At 35.0% G+C, this 23,024-nt stretch overlaps 1 protein-coding gene across 1 annotated transcript in view; it reads right to left on the reverse strand.

Moving 5' to 3' along the window:
* The window catches only part of LRRK2 (leucine rich repeat kinase 2), a 154,293-nt gene that overhangs the window by 71,258 nt on the left and 60,011 nt on the right, over positions 1 to 23,024 (reverse strand). The window contains exons 19-23 of the mRNA XM_060166543.1: positions 19,010 to 19,268; positions 14,831 to 15,019; positions 8,391 to 8,509; positions 7,894 to 7,963; positions 7,173 to 7,390 (exon numbers count right to left, since the gene is read on the reverse strand). Of these exons, the coding sequence (XP_060022526.1) occupies positions 7,173 to 7,390; positions 7,894 to 7,963; positions 8,391 to 8,509; positions 14,831 to 15,019; positions 19,010 to 19,268 (855 nt within the window). The remainder of the gene's footprint in view (positions 1 to 7,172; positions 7,391 to 7,893; positions 7,964 to 8,390; positions 8,510 to 14,830; positions 15,020 to 19,009; positions 19,269 to 23,024) is intronic.

Consider the following 23,024-nt stretch of genomic DNA (forward strand, 5'->3'; position numbering starts at 1 on the left):
AACAGGTAGAAGGTCAAAAGCACGCTCATAGAAATAAGGTTTAGAGTCTAATTCAATTTTTCTCGTAAACTATTCCTGCAATGAGTAAAATGGAAGAATACTTTTGAACTAATAATTTAATGAATAAGCAGTATAACATAATCCTGGGAATATAGTTTTTAACATTAGCTTTTAGAAATTGTTACACATTTTAATATAAATAAGATTTACCATAAACTAGTCATGTATATAATACACATTTTATTTTATAACCTCCTTTTTATTTTCTATTTTTTTATTTTTTTATTTATTGTATTTATTTATTTTTGGCTTCATCGGGTCTTTGTTGCTGTGCACAGACTTTCTCTAGTTGCAGTAAGCAGGAGCTACTCTTTGTTGCAGCTTGCGGGCTTCTCATTGCGGTGGCTTCTCTTGTTGTGGAGCACAGGCTCTAGGCACAAAGGCTTCAGTAGTTGTGGCACGCAGGCTCAGTAGTTGTGGCTCGTGGGCTCTAGAGCACAGGCTCACTAGTTGTGGTGCACAGGCTTAGTTGCTCCGCGGCATGTGAGATCTTCCCAGACCAGGGCTTAAACCTGTGTCCCCTGCATTCACAGGCAGATTCTTAACCACTGCGCCACCAGGGAAGCCCTATCCTCTTTTTTTAAATGAAACGTTTTGTTTCAAATCTCTATTTTCTATTTTTAATCAATTTCTAATTTTACTATGATAATAGCAAAACTTCCATTTATGTATCATATCAATTTTTAAAATGTTTCGTATGAATTATTGTCAAAGGGCTAAACTACCGAAAAACAATCACTTCCTTATTCTCCTCCTTATATATCAATATATGTACTTATTCTCATATGGAATTCTAAACAGTTTAACATGATTATAAAGTCTTATTAATGGATCACTGCCCAAAAAAATCGGTTTCAAAATTTCTATCATTGTTTCAGATACTACAAGATTATTCAGAAGGAAAGGTTTTTACATTATTTATTCCCAAGGTTTAATCACCAAATTTTCTTGTAAAGAGACAGCCAAAAGCAGTAACAAAAAGTCCCATCTAGTGGTGCTGACTTGAAATTTCCTTGGAGAAAGTTATGAGCTGGCCCAGTCTTTGAATGCCCTAATGTATCTCACCTTGCCATGCTCTCTTCATTCTCTTTGTTTCCACTAGGCTAAATTCTAGTTTTCTTTTACTTAATATTTAGCAAATATTGATGGTCTACCAAGGGTCAGTCATTAATTCCTTCACAAATTAGTTCAGTAATCATCTATCAAACGTCTACTATATGTCATACCTTAGTAGGCACTGGGGATACATGTGAACAAGTCTAAAACATTTCCTGTTCTAAAGGAGATTACAATTTTGTGAGGACAATATACTTTAGATCAAAATTTATAGTAATGAGCACTGGAAGAAAAAGAGTGGGTGCCAGGGAAAGGTAAACCAGATGGTAGCCAACCTAGCCTGGAGGGAAGACAAGAGAAGAAAGGAAGAAGATGGTAAGGAAGTGACATTTAAAATGAGGTCCTTTGAAAACTTCCCTAACATGGGAAAGGAAATAGTCAATGAAGTGCAGGAAGCACAGAGAGTCCCATACAGGATAAATCCAAGAAGAAGCACACCAAGACACATATTAATCAAACTATCAAAAATTAAATACAAAGAAAACATATTAAAAGCAGCAAGGGAAAAATACCAATAACATACAAGGAAATCCTCATAAGGTTAACAGCTGATCTTTCAGCAGAAACTCTGAAAGCCAGAAGGGAATGGCAGGACATATTTAAAGTGATGAAAGGGAAAAATCTACAACCAAGATTACTCTACCCAGCAAGGATCTCATTCAGATTTGATGGAGAAATTAAAAACCTTTACAGACAAGCAAAAGCTAAAAAAATTCAGCACTACCAAACCAGCTTTACAACAAATGCTAAAGGAACTTCCCTAGGCAGGAAACACAAGAGAAGGAAAAGACCTACAATAAAAAACACAAAACAATTAAGAAAATGGGAATAGGAACATATATATCGATATTCACACTTAAATGTACATGGACTGAATGCTCCAACCAAAAGACACAGACTGGCTGAATGGATACAAAAACAAGACCCCTATATATGCTGTCTACAAGAGACCCACTTCAGACCTAGGAACACATACAAACTGGAAGTGAGGGGATGGAAAAGGATATTCCATGCAAATGAAAATCAAAAGAAAGCTGGAGTAGCAATTCTCATATCAGACAAAATAGACTTTAAAATAAAGGCTATTACAAGAGACAAAGAAGGACACTACATAATGATCAAGGGGTCAATCCAAGAAGAAGATATAACAATTGTAAATATTTATGTACCCAACATAGCAGCACCCCAATACATAAGGCAAAGGCTAACAGCCATAAAAGGGGAAATCAACAGTAACACAACCATAGTAGGGGACTTTAACACCCCACTTTCACCAATAGACAGACCATCCAAAATGAAAACAAATAAGGAAACACAAGACTTAAATGATACATTAAACAAGATGGACTTTATTGATATTTATAGGACATTCCATCCAAAAACAACAGAATACACTTTCTTCTCAACTGCTCATGGAACATTCTCCAGGAGAGATCATATCTTGGGTGACAAATCAAGCCATGGTAAATTTAAGAACTCTGAAATCATATCAAGTATCTTCTCTGACCACAACACTATGAGACTAGATTTCACTTACAGGAAAAAATCTGTAAAAAATGCAAACACATGGAGGCTAAACAATACACCACTTAATAACCAAGAGATCACTGAAGAACTCAAAGAGGAAATCAAAAAATACCTAGAAACAAATGACAATGAAAACATGATGACCCAAAACCTATGTGATGCTGCAAAAGCAGTTCTAAGAGGGAAGTTTACAGCAACACAATCCTACCTCAAGAAACAAGAAAAATCTCAAATAAACAACCTAACCTTTACACCTAAAGCAATTAGAGAAAGAAGAACAAAAAAAAACCAAAATTAGCAGAAGGAAAGAAATCATAAAGATCAGATCACAAAGAAATGAAAAAGAAATGAAGGAAATGAGCGCCAAAAAGATCAATAAAACTAAAAGCTGGTTCTTTGAGAAGATAAACAAAATTGAAAAACCATTAGCCAGACTCATTGACAAAAAAAGGGAGAAGACTCAAATCAATAGAATGAGAAAGGAAAAAGGAGAAGTAACAACTGACACTGCAGAAATACAAAGGATCAGGAGAGATTACTACAAGCAACTCTATGCCAATAAAATGGACAACCTGGAAGAAATGGACAAATTCTTAGAAAAGCAAAACCTACCAAGACTGAACCAGGAGGAAATACAAAATATAAACAGACCAACCACAAGCTCTGAAATTGAGACTGTGATTAAAAATCTTCCAACAAACAAAAATCCAGGACCAGTTGGCTTCACAGGCAAATTCTATCAAACATTTAGAGAACAGCTAACACCTAGCCTTCTCAAACTCTTCCAAAATATAGCAGAGGGAGGAACACTCCCAAACTCATTCTATAAGGTCACCATCACCCTGATACCAAAACCAGAGAAAGATGTCACAAATAAAGAAAACTACAGGCCAATATCACTGTTGAACATAGATGCAAAAATCCTCAACAAAATATTAGCAAACAGAACCCAACAGCACATTTAAAGGATCATACACCACGATCAAGTGAGGTTTACCCCAGGAATGAAAGGATTCTTCAATATCTGCAAATCAATCAATGTGATACACAATATTAACAAATTGAAGAATAAAAACCATATGATCATCTCAAAAGATGCAGAAAAAGCTTTTGACAAAATTCAACACCGATTTATGATAAAAACCCTCCAGAAAGTAGGCATAGAGGAAACTTTCCTCAACATAATAAAGGTCATATATGACAAACCCACAGCCAACATTGTTCTCAATGGTGAAAAACTGAAACCATTTCCTCTCAGATCAGAACAACACAAGGTTATTTACTCTCACCACTATTATTCAACATAGTTTTGGAAGTTTTAGCCACAGCAATTAGAAAAGAAAAAGAAATAAAGGGAATCCAAATCGGAAAAGAAGAAGTAACACTGTCACTCTTTGCAGATGACATGATACTATACATAGAGAATCCTAAAGATGCTACCAGAAAACTACTAGAGCTAATCAGTGGATTTGGTAAAGTAGCAGGATACAATATTAATGCACAGAAATCTCTTGCATTCCTATACAGTAATGATGAAAAATCTGAAACAGAAATTAAGGAAACACTCCCATTTACCACTGAAACAAAAAGAATAAAATACCTAGGAATAAACCTACCTAAGGAGACAAAAGACCTGTATGCAGAAACTATAAGACACGGATGAAAGAAAGTAAAGATGATACAAACAGATGGAGATGTATACCATGTTCTTGGATTGGAAGAATCAACATAGTGAAAATGACTATACTACCCAAAAAAACCTACAGATTCAATGCAATCCCTATCAAACTAGCAATGGCATTTTTCACAGAACTAAAACAAAAAATTTCACGATTTGTATGCAAACACAAAAGACCCCAAATAGCCAAAGCAATCTTGAGAAAGAAAAACGAGCTGAAGGAGTCAGGCTCCCTACTTCAGACTATACTACAAAGCTACAGTAATCAAGACAGTATGGTACTGGCATAAAGACAGAAATACAGATCAATGGTACAGGACAGAAATACCAGAGATAAACCCACGCAATATGGTCACCTTATTTTTTATAAAGAAGGCAAGAATATACAATGGAGAAAAGACAGCCTCTTCAATAAGTGGTGCTGGGAAAACTGGACTGCTACATGTAAAAGAATGAAATTAGAACACTCCTTAATACCATATACAAAAATAAGCTCAAAATGGATTAAAGACCGAAATGTAAGGCCAGACACTATCAAACTCTTAGAGGAAAACATAGGCAGAACACTCTATGACATAAATCACAGCAGGATCCTTTTTGACCCATCTCCTAAAGAAATGGAAATAAAAACAAAATAAACAAATGGGACATAATGAAATTTAAAAACTTTTGCACAGCAAAGGAAACCATAAACCAAAAGAAAAGACAACCCTCAGAATGGGAGAAAAAATTTGCAAATGAAGCAACTGACAAGGCATTATCTCCAAAATATACAAGCAGCTCATGTAGCTCAATATCAAAAAAAGAAACAGCCCAATCCAAAAATGGACTGAATAAGTACAGACATTTCTCCAAAGAAGATATACATATTGCCAACAAATACATGAAAGGATGCTCAACATCACTAATCATTAAAGAAATGCAAATCAAAACTACAATGAGGTATCACCTCACACCAGTCAGAATGGCCATCATCTAAAAATCTACAAACAATAAATGCTGGAGAGGGTGTGGAGAGAAGGGAACCCTCTTGCACTGTTGGTGGGAATGTTAATTGATACAGCCACTATGGAGGTTCCTTAAAAAAAATGAAAATAGAACTACCATATGACCCAGCAATCCCATTACTGGGCATATACCCTGAGAAAACCATAATTCAAAAAGAGTCATGTATCACAATGTTCATTGCAGCTCTATTTACAATAGCCAGGACATGGAACCAACCTAAGTGTCCACTGATAAAGAAGATAAATGTATAAAGTAGATGTGTCACATATATACAATGGAATATTACTCAGCCATAAAAAGAAACAAAATTGAGTTATTTGTAGTGAGGTGGATGGACTTAGAGTCTGTCATGCAGAGTGAAGTAAGTCAGAAAGAGAAAAACAAATACCGTATTCTAACACATATATACGGAATCTAAAAAGAAAAGAAGAGAAAAGAACATGTTTCTGAAGAACATAGGGGCAGGACAGGAATAAAGACACAGACATAGAGAATGGACTTGAGGACACGGGGAGGGGGAAGGGTAAGCTGGGACGAAGTGAGATAGTGGCATGGACATATATACACTATCAAATGTAAAACAGATAGCAAGAGGGAAGCAGCCGCATAGCAGAGGGAGATCAGCTCGGAGCTTTGTGAACACCTAGAGGGGTGGGGTAGGGAGCTTGGGAGGCAGACACAAGATGGAGGAGATATGGGGATATATGTATATGTATAGCTGATTCACTTTGTTATAAAGCAGAAACTAACACACCACTTTAAAGCCATTATACTCCAATAAAGATGTTTAAAAAAAAATGAGGCCCTTGTAACTTGGGGGATTTATGCAGGTAAAGAGGAGAATAGAGTGGGGATATACTTTAGACACTGGGGTAGCGTTAGGGATCACCTTTTTTTCTTCTCTTTCCCTAGATATACAAACTTTAGGGGAAAGATACCACTTAAATATATTTAAAAATCATGCAATGTTGCTCTGAAAATATGTCAAAATTATGGTAAATTTTAAAAATTAGAAAAAGGGAAATGTACTGGCAACAACACTAGTTTATAAAAACAGGTATAATTCTTTTTCAAACTTTGCAGTTCAGTTCAAGAATTTGTTTAAAAATTTAAACATTTGTATTAAGATCGTTTTGTCCGTATATTTTCTTTGACTTCTGATCTATAGTACATAAAAAAAGGATGAACAAAGTCAATAGTCAGAGGACTACCCTATCAGCAGACTATTTTATACTTTAATTTTTATGAAATAGGAACTTTGAGCATAAAAATCAATTTTTAAGCTGCATATAATTTCAAAACTCAATTAATGCCTTATGGATAGTTTAGTTGAGCCTCTGTATTTTGCAGATAAGAAAATTAGGGTCTACAGCAGTCAGAGTAATATGTTCTTATTGTCACACAGTTGGTAGCTGAGCAGAGCCAGGACCACCAAACTAGGTCTAACCTAATTTAAACAGTTTAAGTTGTCCTACTAGAATTAAATAATTGAAGGCATAATCAACACATAGCCTTGCTAGACTTTAATACTTACCATGTAGCATCAGGACAGAACCTCGAATTCCTTTTTAATCACATTTCCATTTCCATTACCTGCCCCCAAAGATGCTTCTGGAATACCACACAGACTAAGATACTTGTATGACAACCAGAAGAATGGGGGAATTATTATCCAATGACACAAAAACAGAACGTTCCTTTTAAAGATTTAAGCATGCAAGTTAGATATAAATGTAAAAGCTCTTCAAATATCCTGAGAATTATAAGGATAAATTAAACTTACTTCACATAGTTGTTGTGGAAAGCTCGTGAGTGCATTCTGGTGAAGTTCCAGCTTTTCAAGATGCTCCAAATGACCACTTATACAGGATTTCTGGCTCAGGGCATCAATATCTCTTAGTTCATTTGCTGAAAGGTCTAAAGATGTAATATATTCTCTCTCAGAAGACAGGGAAGAAATGCTCTCTGAATGCTTCATATGTGATTGGAATTTTGATGCTCCTTTTGTCAAAAACAAACAAACAATGGAAATATAAGCAAGTAATTTAAGTTCATATGGTAAACGTTTATGGATCACCTACTACTGTCAGGCTCTCTTCAAGGCACTGGAAATTCAACAGAAAACCAAACTATGGAACTTACATTACAGTGGCAGAGATAAACAGTAAATAATAAATATTTAATCAGGTGGTATAAGTAGTGTAAAAAAACAACAGACCTGAAGAAGAAGAAATCAAAAGTGGCATTGGTGAGGGTATTATTTACATTTAAGGAACACAGTAGAAAGGATAAAAAGTGTATGATGTATAACATCATAAAGGCTAAATTTTTAAATCTATAATTGTATTTCATTTTTCTACAGTCTATGGAATCATTAGGTAAATATAATTTGAAGGTTATGTGAAATTGGCATCAAGAAAATTTGCATAATCAGAGGAAATTTATCAAAGTGCTGTATTCTGCTCAAAATATCTATTTACTTGTGATTACTTTCAAATACTTACTGAGTGAATCATCTGAAGTCAATATTTTTCTTTTTCTCTTCAGTAAATCTTCATGATCAAACATGGGTCCCTATTAAATATTTATAATAAAATTACCATCATTTTTTGGAGCAAAGAGAACATTTTCCTATCTGGTTTCTTTAGGAGTCACTATAAGATTACTAGCTAAAATATTCATGGGACCAAGCCATACCATAAGACACAGACCTAGTCTGGGCTCCATAGACATGAAGCTCTAAAAAGAAAAAAGAGTAAAACCATTTTAAAGTGTACAGAGCACCTATATGCCCCAAACATGCTCAAAAGTCTACAAATGTAAATTTAAAATCGCATACGTGCACGCACACACACACGTGTGTATAGAGAGAGAGAGAGAGTTTTCTCACATTAGGGAATTTCTGCACCAATAGCTCCTAGCTTTGGCACACAATTTCAGTTATTGAAAGAATTTCAAAAAATATACAATATTTAACTGCAGTTTTTACAGTATAACTTACCAATGAATTGGAATGTCTTTGCAAATTTGGTGAGCAACGCTGCAAGGCAGGATCTCGGTAAAATTCTCCTACGCTAATTGAATTTGATTTCTTTTTCACAAGAAATGAGCCTTCACTTCCTATTTTTAAACAATAACATAAAGGCAAGTAAGAAAAGCTGACCTAATCATAAGATGCTAGCATAGTAGTTCAATCACAAAACATTAAACACATTTTCATGAATGGAAATTACCCAATTCCTTTTGTAACATCTTTAAAATAGAAATGATAAACTATGTCAGCTTGTCATTTTCAAATTCAACTACATATTCTTCATCCACAAATATTTATTGAATGGCTGTCACAGACTAGACACTGAGTAAGTGCAGGATAAAGATAAGCAGGAAAAATAATCCAGGCCTCATATGAGCTCATAGTACAGCAGGAAAGAGCCAAGTAAAAAAATAGTTACAAGTGCTACAATAAATACATGCATGTTCAGGAAACAGAGAAAGTTTATACATAAATCTGATCAATGTTATTCCTTTCTGTTTCTCTGAATTTTGCTTAGAAAATTTTCGAATCTTGTTTTAAATATTGGACTCACACTAAATTATTTAACATTCAGTAATTTTGAGTACATCTCTGTTTGAATTACATATTTTATAGTTTCATTTATGAAATTACATTAAAATAAACACAATGAGTTTAGTTGGCAATATTGTTTTGAGAGAGAAAAGAATTACTTTTAAAATTATGGATTTTCAAGAAAATAAGGATCAATATTAGTCATATTTTAAGGATAAATAATGTAGAGCCATTTTTAAGAACTCATGAGATTTTAAATTCTATCACTTTTTATCTTAGAAGCATAAAGAATTAATTGTGTCAAAACATTATAAAATTTACAAATCCAAAAATCAATTATTTTTACGTTAGCATTTCTGATGTTTTCCTTTATTTAAAAATATTTAAAGAGAATTCTTCTTTCATCTATGATGGTGTAACAAACACTGAACTTAACCTCCCCACAACGAACAACTAGAAAATTGGACAAATTTTTTTAAACAACTGGTTTCAGACATTGGGCTGCAGAGAGTACAGGACTGTGTAATCCCTGAAAGAAGGGAAACAAACTATGTGAACCTTATGATCACCCTGGCTTTCTGCCTGGAGGCAATTTAAGGGCCATAGGCACAACGAGAAGGAATTTAAACAAAGCACAATGGCTTTCTTGAGATGAGGAAATGGAGATCAGTGTTCATGGAGACTAACTTAGCTGGGAGTTCCAGGAGAGAGTCATGGAAAAAGAGCTCCAGTAATCTGCATAGGGATTTCCTATAGCTGTGCACTAGAAGAAATGTAAAAGGGAGCTCTTCAGGAGGAAGGAAATGATACTAGATGCAAACTTGGATCAATATAAGGAGGTTAAGTCATCAAAAAAATTAGAGTATTTAATGTATGTTCACCCAGTAACAGAGCTTCAAAATACACAAAGCATAAACTGATAAAATGAAAAGGAAAATTAACAAATTACAATCTCAACATTTTGTTCTTAAATATAACAAGTAGAGAAAAAATCAGTAAAGATATAGAGGACCTGAAAAACACTATCAAACAAGTTGACCCAATTTCACCCAACAACAACCAAATACACATTTTTTTAATTGCACATGAAACATTCACCAAGATAGACCACACAGTAGTCCACAAAGCATGTCTCAATAAATGTAAAAGGACAGAAATCATCAGAGTAGGTTCTTTAACCACAACAAAATGAAATTTGAAACCAATAAGAGAAAGCTATGTGGCAAAATGTCCAAGTATTTGGAAAATAAACAACACTCTTCTAAATAACTCATGAGTCAAAAAATCACAAAGGAAATTAGAAAATTTCAAAAGTGAATGTAAACAGAATATATAAAAGTTGTGGGATGCAGCTAAAATGGTGCTCAGAAGGATCTGCATGGTCTTAAATGTTTATATTATAAAATTAGAAAACTCTAAAAATCAGTGTTCTAAGCTTCCATGTTAAGAATCTATAAAATAAGAGTCAAATAAAATCTAAATAAGTAAAAAAAAAAGAAAAAGAAAGAAAAGAAAAAGCAAAAATCAATGAAAAATAAAATGGACAATCAATACAGAAAGTCAATGAAACAAAAACCTGATTCTTTGAAAAGATCAATAAAATTGATAAATCTTGAGCTAGACTGAAGAAAGAAAAAAAGGAAAGACAAAAAATATCAATGTCAAGAAATAAAGATCAGATATCACTAATGATCTTATAAACATTAACAGGACAATAAGAGATTATAAATAACAATAAATAAATTTGGCAATTTATGTAAAGTGGACAAATTCCTTGAACATTTCAAATTACAAAAACTGACAAAAGAAGTAACAGAAAAATCAAAAGAACCATAAATTTATTAAAGTTATTATATTTATAATTAAAAAGCCTCCCCCCCACCATCAAAAAGTATTCCTAACCTACAAGGCTTTACTCATGAATCCTATTAAACATTTAAGACCTCTCCTACACAAATTCTTTCAGAAAACAGTGGAGTTAGGAGCACTTTCCAATTCATTTCAAGAGGCTAGCATACTCTCATAGTTACAACAAAACAAAACTACAGACCAATATCCGTCATAGATGCAATATCCTTAACAAAATTTTAGAAAATCAAATCAAATAATATATTAAAAGGATAATACACCATAACCCAGTAAGATTTCCCCCAGAAAAGTTTGGTTTAACATTAGGAAATCAATCAATGTAATTAACTAAATAACAGAATAAAGGGAGAAAATATGCCCATTTCAACAGATGCAGAAAAGCATTTTCCAACACCCATTATGATAAAAAGTTGCAGCAAATAATTACTAGAAACAAGTTTCCTAAACCTGATGAAGGATAGCTATTAAAAAAAAAAAAAACTACATATAACATCATACTTAATGATGAGAGACTGAATGCTTTCCCCCTAAGTTTGGAAGCCAGGGAACAATGCCTACTCTTACCACTTCTATTCAGCATAGTACTGGAGGTCCTAGCCAGTGTAATAAGACATGAAAAAGAAGAAGAAGAGAAAAAGATATACAAGTTAAAAGGAAGAAGTAAATCTGTCTGTATTAGCAAATGGCATTATTGTGAACATAGAAAAATCTGTGGAGTCAACAAAAAGCTGTCAGAACTCATGAGTTTTGCAAGCCCACAGGATACATTAACATACAAAGAAATCAACTGCATTTCTATAAACCAGCAGTGAATGAACTACTGGAAATTGGAATTCAAAAACAATACTATTTACAATAGCATCAAAAAACATGCAATACAAAACAGTGGTGGGAGAAACTTAAATGACAAATAAACGGAAATAAATACTACATTTATATGTCAGAAGACTCATTATTAAGACAACAGTTCCCTCAAATTTATTTCTAGATTTAATCTAAAGAAATTTTTATTTATATGTTAATTCTATATTATATAACAATAATATATTATTTATACATTAATTCTATATTAAATGTATACATAGATTTAATTCTAATAAAAAATCCCAGCATAAAATTAATTAGTTGATTCAAAATGTATATGGAAATGCAAACAATCTAGTATAATAAGAAAAATTTTGAAAAAGAACACCACCAGAGAACTTATACTACCAGATTTCATTAAGCTAAAGTAATCAAGACAGTATGGCATTGGCATAAGGATAAAGATATAAATCAATGGCACAGAATAAAATCCCACTCCTAGGCATATACCTGGAGAAAACCATAATTTGAAAAGATACATGCACCCCAATGTTCACTGCAGCACTATTTACAATAGCCAGGACATGGAAGCAACCTAAATGTCCATCAACAGAGGAATGGATAAAGAAGATGTGGTACACATATACAATAGAATATTACTCAGCCTTAAAATAAAGAACAAAATAATGCCATTTGCAGCAACATGGACAAACCTAGAGATTGTTGTACTGAGTAAAATAAGTCAGACACAGAAAGACAAATATCATATGATGATATAACTTATATGTGGAATCTAAAAAAAGGGTACAAATGAACTTATTTACAAAACAGAAGTAGAGTCACAGATGTAGAAAACAAACTTATGGTTACCAGGGGATAAGGAGGGGAGGGATAAATTGGGAGACTGGGATTGACATATACACAATACTTTATATAAAATAGACAGCTAATAAGAACCTACTGTATAGCACAGGTATGTCTACTTCATACTCTGTAATGGCCTATAATGGGAAAAGAACCTATAAAAAGAGTGGATATATGTATAACTGATTCACCTTGCTGTACATATGAAACTAACACAACATTGTAAGTCAACTATACTCCAATAAAAAAATTTTTTTATTTTTTTTAAAAAAGAATGCAGAAATAGAACCACACCTATATGGTCAGTTAAATTGGACAAACATGCCATTAATTCAATGAGGAAATATAGTATATTCAACAAGTAATGTTAAAACAACTGGATATCTATGTGGAAAAAAATAAATGTCAATTCTTCACTGACACTATATACCAAAATTAAAATGGATTATAGACCTAAATGTAAAAGCTAAGAATTTAACACTTCTATGAGAAAACATAAGAGAAAATATTCACAAATTTGAGATAGGAAAAGATTTCTTAAATGGGATAGAAAAAGCACAAACTAGAAAAGAAAAAACTGAAACACTGCACTTTTCAAAATTTAAGACCTCTGCTCTTTGAAAAATAACATTAATAAATGAAAAAACAAGCTATAAACGAAAGAAAATATTTGTAATTCATATATCTGTCAAATGACTTCTACTTAGAATATAAAAAGAACTCTTAAAATAACATAAGACAACAAGACAATTAAAAGTTAGCAAAAATTTGAACACTTTGCAAAGAAAATATCAATATATGAATGGCCAATAAGAACATGAAAATATTCTCAATATCAATAGTTTTCAGGGAAATGAAAATTAAACCCAAATAAGCTAGGACTACAGCCGCACTAGAATGGCTAAAATTAAACTGACTTACAATACTAAGTGTTATAGTGTAATGAGGATTCAGAGCAACTAGAATTTTCATACATTGCTGGTGGGAGTATAATATGGTATAACCACTTCAGAAAACAGCCAGACATAAAAAAGGACATACTGTATCCTATTTATATGAAACTTGAGAAAATACTATTTTAATATATTGTGACAGAAAGCAAATCAGCGGTTGCCAAGGGACAAGGTAGGGGGGGACGTTTTTTGTAAAGAGACATATAAAGGAACTTTTTTGGATGATAGAAACGTTGCATAACTTAATAGTGGTGATGATTACATGGATGTATAAATGAAAACATATACTTAAAATGGGTAAATTAGTATATCTCAGTAAAGTTGTGGGGGGTTTTGTTTATTTATTTATTTTTGGCTGCATTGGGTCTTCGTTGCTGGGTGTGGGCTTTCTCTAGTTGCGGCAAACGGGGGCTACTCTTGGTTGTGGTGCGCAGGCTTCTCATTGCGGTGGCTTCTATTATTGCAGAGCACAGGCTCTAGGTGCGTGGGCTTCAGTAGTTGTAGCACATGGGACCAGTAGTTATGGCTTGCGGGCTCTAGAGCGCAGGCTCAGTAGTTGTGGCGCGCAGGCTTGGCTGCTCTGCGGCATGTGGGATCTTCCTGGACCAGGGCTCGAACCCATGTCCCCTGCATTGGCAGGCAGATTCTCAACCACTGCACCACCAGGGAAGTCCCAATAAAGTTGGTTTTAAAGAATGTTTGGACTTGAGACATGAGATTTTGGAATAACTCTTATTTTTGCCCTCTCAAATGTCTTTATTCTATCACCCAAAGGTTTCAATCATACTATTTTAATAAAAAAGCACCTCACCCTATTTTTACCAAACTGTATTATGTTAAATGTCAGCCTTAATCACTGCCATTAATATCTTGCCATGTTAAATTTTTGTTATTTCAGGAGTTATTAAAATATTATTTTTAACTCTAATAAAGATAAAAATATTTTTTATTAAGCACTTTCTATTTGCAAACACTCTCCCAGACACTTTACATACATTTTTCCAAATTCCTATAAATAATCCTGGAAGTTTAGCAACACTGCCTTTAATAAGGATAAGGGGCTTACACAAACCACAGAAGTATCTAGTCGATGATGGAATATGGAATCCAATTCCAGTCTGAGTCAGTGTTTTCACTGCAATAGCCACCACTCACTGATTATGGGCAGTATGATAACACTTAAAAGTGTAGACATACATTTTCTTCATTGCCTTAAGTAGTAGTAAAGTAATAGTAAGCATTAACTATTTCCACTAATGAATACAGTTTTCCTCAAGATTTTCCAAATGAAGTAAATCAGATTTTTGTCTCAATTTCTACTGTTCAATGCCAGAGGGTAAGTGTTTTAAAACATAACTGACTCTATTGTTTAGTAATAATTACCTTCACTATCCAGGTCATCACTTTGAGCAAATACACTGTCAACATAAGACTCAGGAATGAAGGTCCATTCATCAAATTTATCAAGTATTTCTTCAGAAAAAGTCCCACTGCTGCCTGAGGCTGTTCCTTCTTCCACAGCACTTTTCATCTGATATCTGAGCACCATTCTCGCTAGGGTGGATCCTATATCTAAAAATAAAACGATATACCAGCAACAACTTTTTATTTTTCAACATCTTTATTGGAGTATAATTGCGCTACAATGTTGTGTTAGTCTCTGCTTTATAACAAAGTGAATCTGCTATACATATACGTACATCCCCATATCTCCTCCCTCTTGCGTTTCCCTCCCACCCTCCCTATCCCACCCTTCTAAGTGGTCACAAAGCACTGAGCTGATCTCCCTGTGCTATGTGGCTGCTTCCCACAAGCCATGCCATTCTCTCACTTCGTCCCAGCTTACCCTCCCCGTGTCCTCAAGTCCATTCTCTACGTCTCCATCTTTATTCCTGTCCTGCCCCTAGGTTCTTCAGAACCTTTTTTTTTTTAGATTCCATATATATATGTGTTAGCATATGGTATTTGTTTTTCTCTTTCTGACTTATTTCACTCTGTATGACAGACTCTAGGTCCATCCACCTCACTACAAACAACTCAATTTCGTTTCTTTTTATGGCTGAGTAATATTCCATTGTATATATGTGCCACATCTTCTTTATCCATTCACCTGTCAATGGACACTTAGGTTGCTTCCATATCCTGGCTATTGTAAATAGAGCTGCAATGAACATTGTGGTACATGACTCTTTTTGAATTATGGTGCTCTCTGGGTATATGCCCAGTAGTGGGATTGCTGGGTCGTATGGTAGTTCTATTTTTAGAAATCAATAATTATATAAGCATAAACATATATCATACCAAAGTTCCTTATATAGTCTCCTACTTCTAAGATTTTTTATTCTTACTTCAAAGTCACTTTATAATCATGATACTGTATAAAGTAGCAGGCAATGAACTTAAATTTTTTTTTTAATTTACACAAAGCTTTGGTGTTGGTGACAAAACTGAACCTTTATGAAACTAACTTGATCCAGGAAAAGGTCTGGGCCTTGAAGCCAGACGGGCCTGTGCTCAAGTCACCTGCAAGTTATACAAGCTCCCTGAGTGTCAGTGTCCTCACTCGGGAAGTGAAGACAACAATATACACAGCACAGGATTATGGAAAAAATTAAAGAATATGAGGCATGTGAAGTTTTTAGCAGAACACTTAGGACACAGAAGATAATAAATGATCTTCTTATTTTTATAAACTATTTGCTGAGTGATTCATTCTATTAGGAAATTTGATGAAATTTCAAAATTCTTCTTAACATTCTTCTTGCTATTTTACTGCATTTTATATTATGCTCTATTTTGACGAAATAAGTTGGCAGAGTTCTCATTGTCCTACATATATCCTGGAAAATTTCTTCAAATATTACTATCATAACTCACATTACAACATGTGTGCGTAACTCAAATAGTACCTGGAAAATGTTTTAAAGCTTTGAATTCAAAATGTTCTTTACTCAGACCAGTTGTCAAAAAATTATGGCTATGCCCTCCAATCTCTCAAATGACATTATATTTTTTAAATTAGGTAAGACTTGTCAATACTTGTAAAAAACTTCGTACAGAAACAAAAGAATACCCTGAATGTATATCTCCCTTTGTACCTCTCCAAAGGCCCACAATTCCTCTCCATCAGAGATCAAAGATTAAAGTAAGCAGGTTGTTCGCATGAGACCAATTGAAGTGATAAAACATAGACTCTAATCATATTTCATTAGTTTCCAAGGTCCCCAAAGGCAACCAGGGCACCCATTTCTGGATTATTTTCTCAACATGGTCTTTTCACATTCGAACACTTATGACTACCATATCCCAATTGTCTTTTCACCAATATTAGTATACTAAAAACACTGTTCTCTAACTGTTTTTTCCCTTAAGAATGCATTCTAAGGGCTTCCCTGGTGGCGCAGTGGTTGAGAGTCCACCTGCCGATGCAGGGGACACGGGTTTGTGCCCCAGTCCGGGAAGATCCCAGATGCCGCGGAGCGGCTAGGCCCATGAGCCATGGCCGCTGAGCCTGTGCATCCGGAGCCTGTGCTCTACAACGGGAGAGGCCACAACAGTGAGAAGCCCGTGTACCGCAAAAAAAAAAAAAAAAAAGAATGCATTCTAGGGACTACCCTGGTGGCGCAGTGGTTAAGAATCCGCCTGCCAATGCAGGGGACACGGGTTCGAGCCCTGTTCCGGGAAGATCCCACATGTCGCGGAACAACTAAGCCCGTGTGCCACAACTACTGAGCCTGTGCTCTAGAGCCCAGGAGCCACAACTGCTGAGTCCACGTGCCACAACTACTGAAGCCTGCACACCTAGAGTTTGTGCTCCACAACAAGAGAAGCCACTGCAGTGCGAAGCCCGTGCACCTCAATGAAGAGTAGCCTCCACTCGCTACAACTAGAGAAAGCCCGTGCACAGCAACGAAGACCCAACACAGCCAAAAATAAATAAATTTATTTAAAAAAAAAAGAATGCATTCTATATCTGGACATTTGGATTTGCTAGATGTTTTTCTCCCAATGAATGCAAAGCATTCCACTGCATGAACATACCATAATTAATTTGAATAGTTCCTTTCGGGGAATACTTAGGTTTTTCCCTAATTTTTTGTTATTATGAATAATATTTTTTTTCTAATTTATTTATTTATTTATTGTGTTGGGTCTTCGTTTCTGTGCGAGGGCTTTCTCTAGTTGTGGCAAGCAGGGGCCACTCTTCATCACGGTGTGCGGGCCTCTCACTATCGCGGCCTCTGTTGTTGCGGAGCACAGGCTCCAGATGCGCAGGCTCAGTAGCTGTGGCTCACGGGCCTAGTTGCTCTGTAGCATGTGGGATCCTCCCAGACCAGGGCTCGAACCTGTGTCCCCTCCATTAGCAGGCAGATCCTCAACCACTGCGCCACCCGGGAAGCCCTATGAATAATATTTTAATGTGCGTTCTTGAACATAATTTTTGTGCACATTAAGAATGCCTGGGGCTGCCCTGGTGGCGCAGTGGTTGAGAATCCGCCTGCCAATGCAGGGGACACGGGTTTGAGCCCTGGTCTGGGAAGATCCCACATGCCGCGGAGCAACTAGGCCCGTGAGCCACAACTACTGAGCCTACGCGTCTGGAGCTTGTGCTCCACAACAAGAGAGGCCGTGACAGTGAGAGGCCCGCGCACCACGATGAAGAATGGCCCCCGCTCCCCTCAACTAGAGAAAGCCTGCGCACAGAAATGAAGACCCAACACAGCCAAAAAAATAAATAAATGAATAAATAAATAAAATTAAAAAAAAAAGAATGCCTGTATTATGGACCCCTATCAGCATATTCCTGGGTCAAAAAAGTATGGGTGTACATTTAAAGTATTAATGGATATTGCCAAATTTTCCTCAAAAGAGGAAGATTTTAATTCATATCTATAATGTGTGAAGTGCCTGTTTCCACATATGCTTATCAACATAATTTCTTACCGAATTTTCTATTTGCCTATACTATATTTAATGAGCACTTACTATGTGAAAAGCACTAGTATAGATGCTAGTGGTAACTGTCATCAATGTACTTAATGTATACAAGATCTATATTAACTTGAAATTACATCCTTAAGTGAAATGCGAAGTATACTAACTTGAAAATGCAAAGTATATATGTGTTTATGTTTCCATGCACACATTTTAATTCATATGTAAGCATACAAAAAGTCTAGGGAAAAAAATCTACATTGATTATCTATAAGTGAAGAAATAAGTTGTTATTTTCTTCCTTAGGATTCTTATGTTTTTCTATTTGTAAATGCACATAGATTATTTTTATAATAAAAAATAAAATATGTAACAAAGAAAAGAAACCTGACAGAAAGATCCCACTGTTTTGCTCTATCTTTATAAAATATATATTTGCTGGCTCATAAAGAACTTAAATATAATGTCAGTTTCAAGCATTTCTTGACCAAAAAAAAAAGATATCCAAGCCTTTACAATATTTTTGGCTTAAGTTGAACCAAACTGGAATGAAAACTAACTAAAAGATTAGTGATTTTTAAAACTACTAAAATTAAAACTTGTACAGACTTTCCTGTTAATACTTACTTGTCTCTTTTCTTAAATTAGATGTCTTATCTGGAAATAGAGGACCCAGCCAAGAAGGTTCAATTTTTCCCATACAAAATCCTCCAAGGCAGATGCTATTATTGGCCAGATCCAGGGCAAGCCTCTTTAAGAGTAAGCTGATGATTTGGCTGTCGCCTTTCCCAATGCTGATTGTTAGAGCTTTCCGTACATCCTGCTCACGGGATCCACTATTCAGTAACAGTTCTACCACTTTGGGACTGCTCGCTTTCTCACATACCTATTAAAGAAAAAGAGAAGGTAAGCACATTAACAACCTGTCATTTTTCCTTTTAAGAGACTGATAATCAAACTTGGTGTGATTTTTCGCTACATCCGTAAATTCAGAATGAAACAAAATAAGGCAAAACTCATCCTTGAAATAGATTAGGAAAATAAAATAAGATTAGTACCACAAATATCAGAGCAGCATAAATCAAATAAATCTGCCACATGAGAGTCAGTTACCATGAAAAAGGCAACATGGTTTGAAATAAAACTCATAGGCTTGAAGTCAGAATACCTGAGGCTCCAACAATTTACACGTTTCTCATACTTTCTGGACTTCTGTTTGCTCACTGGAAGACATCTGGGAAACTAGTACCTTAACACAGTAAATGCTACTGCCCTGCCTTCATTCGTGACACAGAATAACTAAGTGTGAGTATAAATATCATAAAATTTGCTAATGCCACATGCAAAGGACAGTCATAATTTACTTCTGGTTTTCCAGGACAAGAATTTTAATTTCCACAAAAACGTATCTTGTCTCTCAGTTTTCTACCTTCCCCTGAATGTTACGTTTTCAGAGCAGGTCCTCAAGGTGGGTTAGCATGCTAGCTGCTACAAAAACTAGAGTGACCATAGTAAGCAGAGAGAAGCCTTAGCAACCTGCAGCATAGCACACTGGCCCAACCCAGCAACAGCTTCTGAAAGGCTATGGAATGTGATGTTATCAACTAGAAGAACAAAGTCATAGATAATATAAACATTATATGCCAGGTACTGTGCTAACTTCTGTAAACACATGACCTCCAATCCTTATTTTTAAAAAACCTATGCCGTAAAAATTATTACCCCCATTTTATAGATGAATATTTAGGAAAAATATGTGATTTGTCTAAACCCTTAGAGCTAGTCAATAAGAGACTTGGATTTGAAATCAAATCTGCTGGTTCCAAAGCCTGTGCTCCTTTCATGACCCAATATTAAGGATTAAAAAATAAAAGGAAAGAAGACCCTAAGATTCAGGGTACCAGGTCAATGGAACAAGATGGTTGGGGAAAATTCCTGAATTCTTCAGAATTAAAGTGTGTCCAAGAGGTTTGAGGGGACAGTCCTGTGGTGTGATGGCACCAACTTAGTGCCCATAGGTCTCCAGGATCACCCACCTTCAACCCATTCTCCCCAGAGCCACTACAGTACTTTTCTAGTCTGGATATGATCAGGTCATTAACCTATTTTAAAATCTTCTAAAACCTTTCTGCTCCAGGACATTCCCCCAAATACGACATGCAATTTTTCAAACCTTATTACCTTCATTTATGCTATTTCTCTTGCCTCAAATATCTAATTCTGTTCTTCAGCCAGTAAAAAGATGTTCATTCTTGAAGGAATAGTTTTAAACTCTCTTGCACATTTAAGTCCTTGCTATCAGCTTTCCAGGCTACACACACCCTTCTTCCTCCGATGCCCATCCCATTTTGTTTAACATAGCACTTAGCTCACTGAACTAGACATGCTTATCTGTTTTATAACTAGAATGAAAGGCATGGATGCTACTGCAATTCAATTTGTACCTCTGTACCCTAGCACAATGCCTAAGGAATATATTTAATTTAGCAAATTATTAAAATCCTTTAAGGGCCCACAGGAAATTTTAAAGGAAGGAAGGAAGGAAGGAAGGATGGAAGGAAGGGAGGGAGGGAGGGAGGGAGGGAGGGAGGAAGGGAGGAAGGGAGGAAGGGAGGAAGGGAGGAAGGGAGGGGCAAAAAAAACTCATTTCTTCTCTTGGAGCCCAGAAATCTTTTATCTCTAAATTATGGCATTTACTGCCTACCTTGTATTAAGGTGATTTATGTTTTATCCTCCCCCATCTCCCAATAGACACTTTGAAACCATCTTGAAACAGGAAACTCCTTTTCTATTCTTTACTGAATATCTAGCACTGTGCTTTCCACAGAGAATATGCTCAATACATTTTATAGCAGAATTTTCCTCAGGGGACCCAAGCTATCCCAGCTGATTTCAGGGATATGGTGCCATGAAGAGATAAATATATAAGAAACAGTATCAGACAAAAGAAATAAAATTATGAAAGTAATTTCAACTTCATGAGAAGGAAAAAAAATACTGCTCAGATACACAGTTTTGTATTTTAATAATGAGGATAATTCAAATATAATCAAACTGTAATTTACTATCCTTTGCCATCTTGTCTCTCATATTCTAATTTATAAATAATTCAGCACACAATCAAATCCTAATATTTCAAACCAGCATTCAGTAATGAATGTATAACCCCCCCCACCACTATCATGAATCTGTTATGTAAACAAAAGATTAAAGCAGGCAGATTTTCCACTACTTACCTGTAGAGTGTCCTCAGGCAAGTTCTGTGCCTTTCTGTGCCTCAATTCCTCTCCTGCATAATAGGATAGTACTAGGACTTATTCCTAAGGTTGTTGTGAGGAGTTTATTAAGTAAAGGGCTCAGAGCAGGGCCCAGGTGATAATGAACACCACAGAAGTGTCTGCTATTATATTTATTCACAATTCATTATCCTTGCTCTTCCCACCATGACTTGATGAGTCATCTTCAGGTCTCCATTCATGCATTTTCACACCCGATATTAATCCTCCATATTCTTCTCTACCAGTCATGTACATTACATTATTATTATATTCACCTCAGAAAACCTAACAAGATTAAATCTGTCCTTGCTCTGAATAGTTCTTAATTATGCAGCATTGGTGCATGAATAGTCTTGATTATGTCACTTTACAGTGGTACAAAATAAGGTATGTTCAATCAATCTACCCACAATATTTAATCTACATTTATCATGTTAGATACAAATAATCTCTGACAACTAGGATAAATTCTTTACATTTAATACACCCATGGATGTAAAGATCTGATTTTAAGAAGAAAAGATATAAATAAGTACATTAAGTCCAAAAGAACTTGGGAAGAAGAATAAGGTAAAAAGCCTTTTGTATAGAAATATTTGGATAAATTGAGAGAAAAGTAGAAAGCACTCCCTGTGGGGAATGTAGAGTAATTGCACTCAAGTGATTTTAGCTATGTTGTTTCCCTGGGAAAAATCTGAAGGGGAAGTTTCTTTTCAATCCAAGTAACATTAACTCAATGATCTCAAGATCACACAAAAGATACACAATAAAAACATATTAAATTATTGAGGAAAATAATTTAATTATCTTTAATAACAGAGAAGCAACTATTTTTAATGTTGCTTGCTTAAATGAAATATGACTAATTTAAATAATTTGATTATGTATTTGGCATAAATTAATTGTGCATGAAAATGAGTTACAGGTTCAGTTTCTTTTTAGGTAGATTGCTAATAGGTGCTAACTTAATCTTACAGTTGACAAATTGATTTGAATCCATAGGTGACTGGGAAATTAAATAAAGTAAGGTTTTAAAAGAAAATTATTGGAAAACACAGCACTCTGCTGGTTATTTAATAATGTATATTAAATCACTACATAATTGCTTTGTTGGAAATATTAAGTAACCAGAAAATATATGTAGTGCTTCCCGAATGCTATTATAAATGCTAAAATTTATAGAATGAAGACAAACTTGAAATAACATGTAATGCACTCTGATAAATACGTACCGAATTCATACTGTATGTAAAGCAGTGAGTTAGATATTCTGAATGATACATAGATGAACCTTGTACATCTCTACTTTCACATAACTCACAAAATATAAAGAGTGTACATAAACTGTCACGGACTTACACAAG

The sequence above is a fragment of the Lagenorhynchus albirostris genome, chromosome 11, assembly GCF_949774975.1.
Source record: "Lagenorhynchus albirostris chromosome 11, mLagAlb1.1, whole genome shotgun sequence".
Lineage (NCBI taxonomy): Eukaryota > Metazoa > Chordata > Mammalia > Artiodactyla > Delphinidae > Lagenorhynchus > Lagenorhynchus albirostris.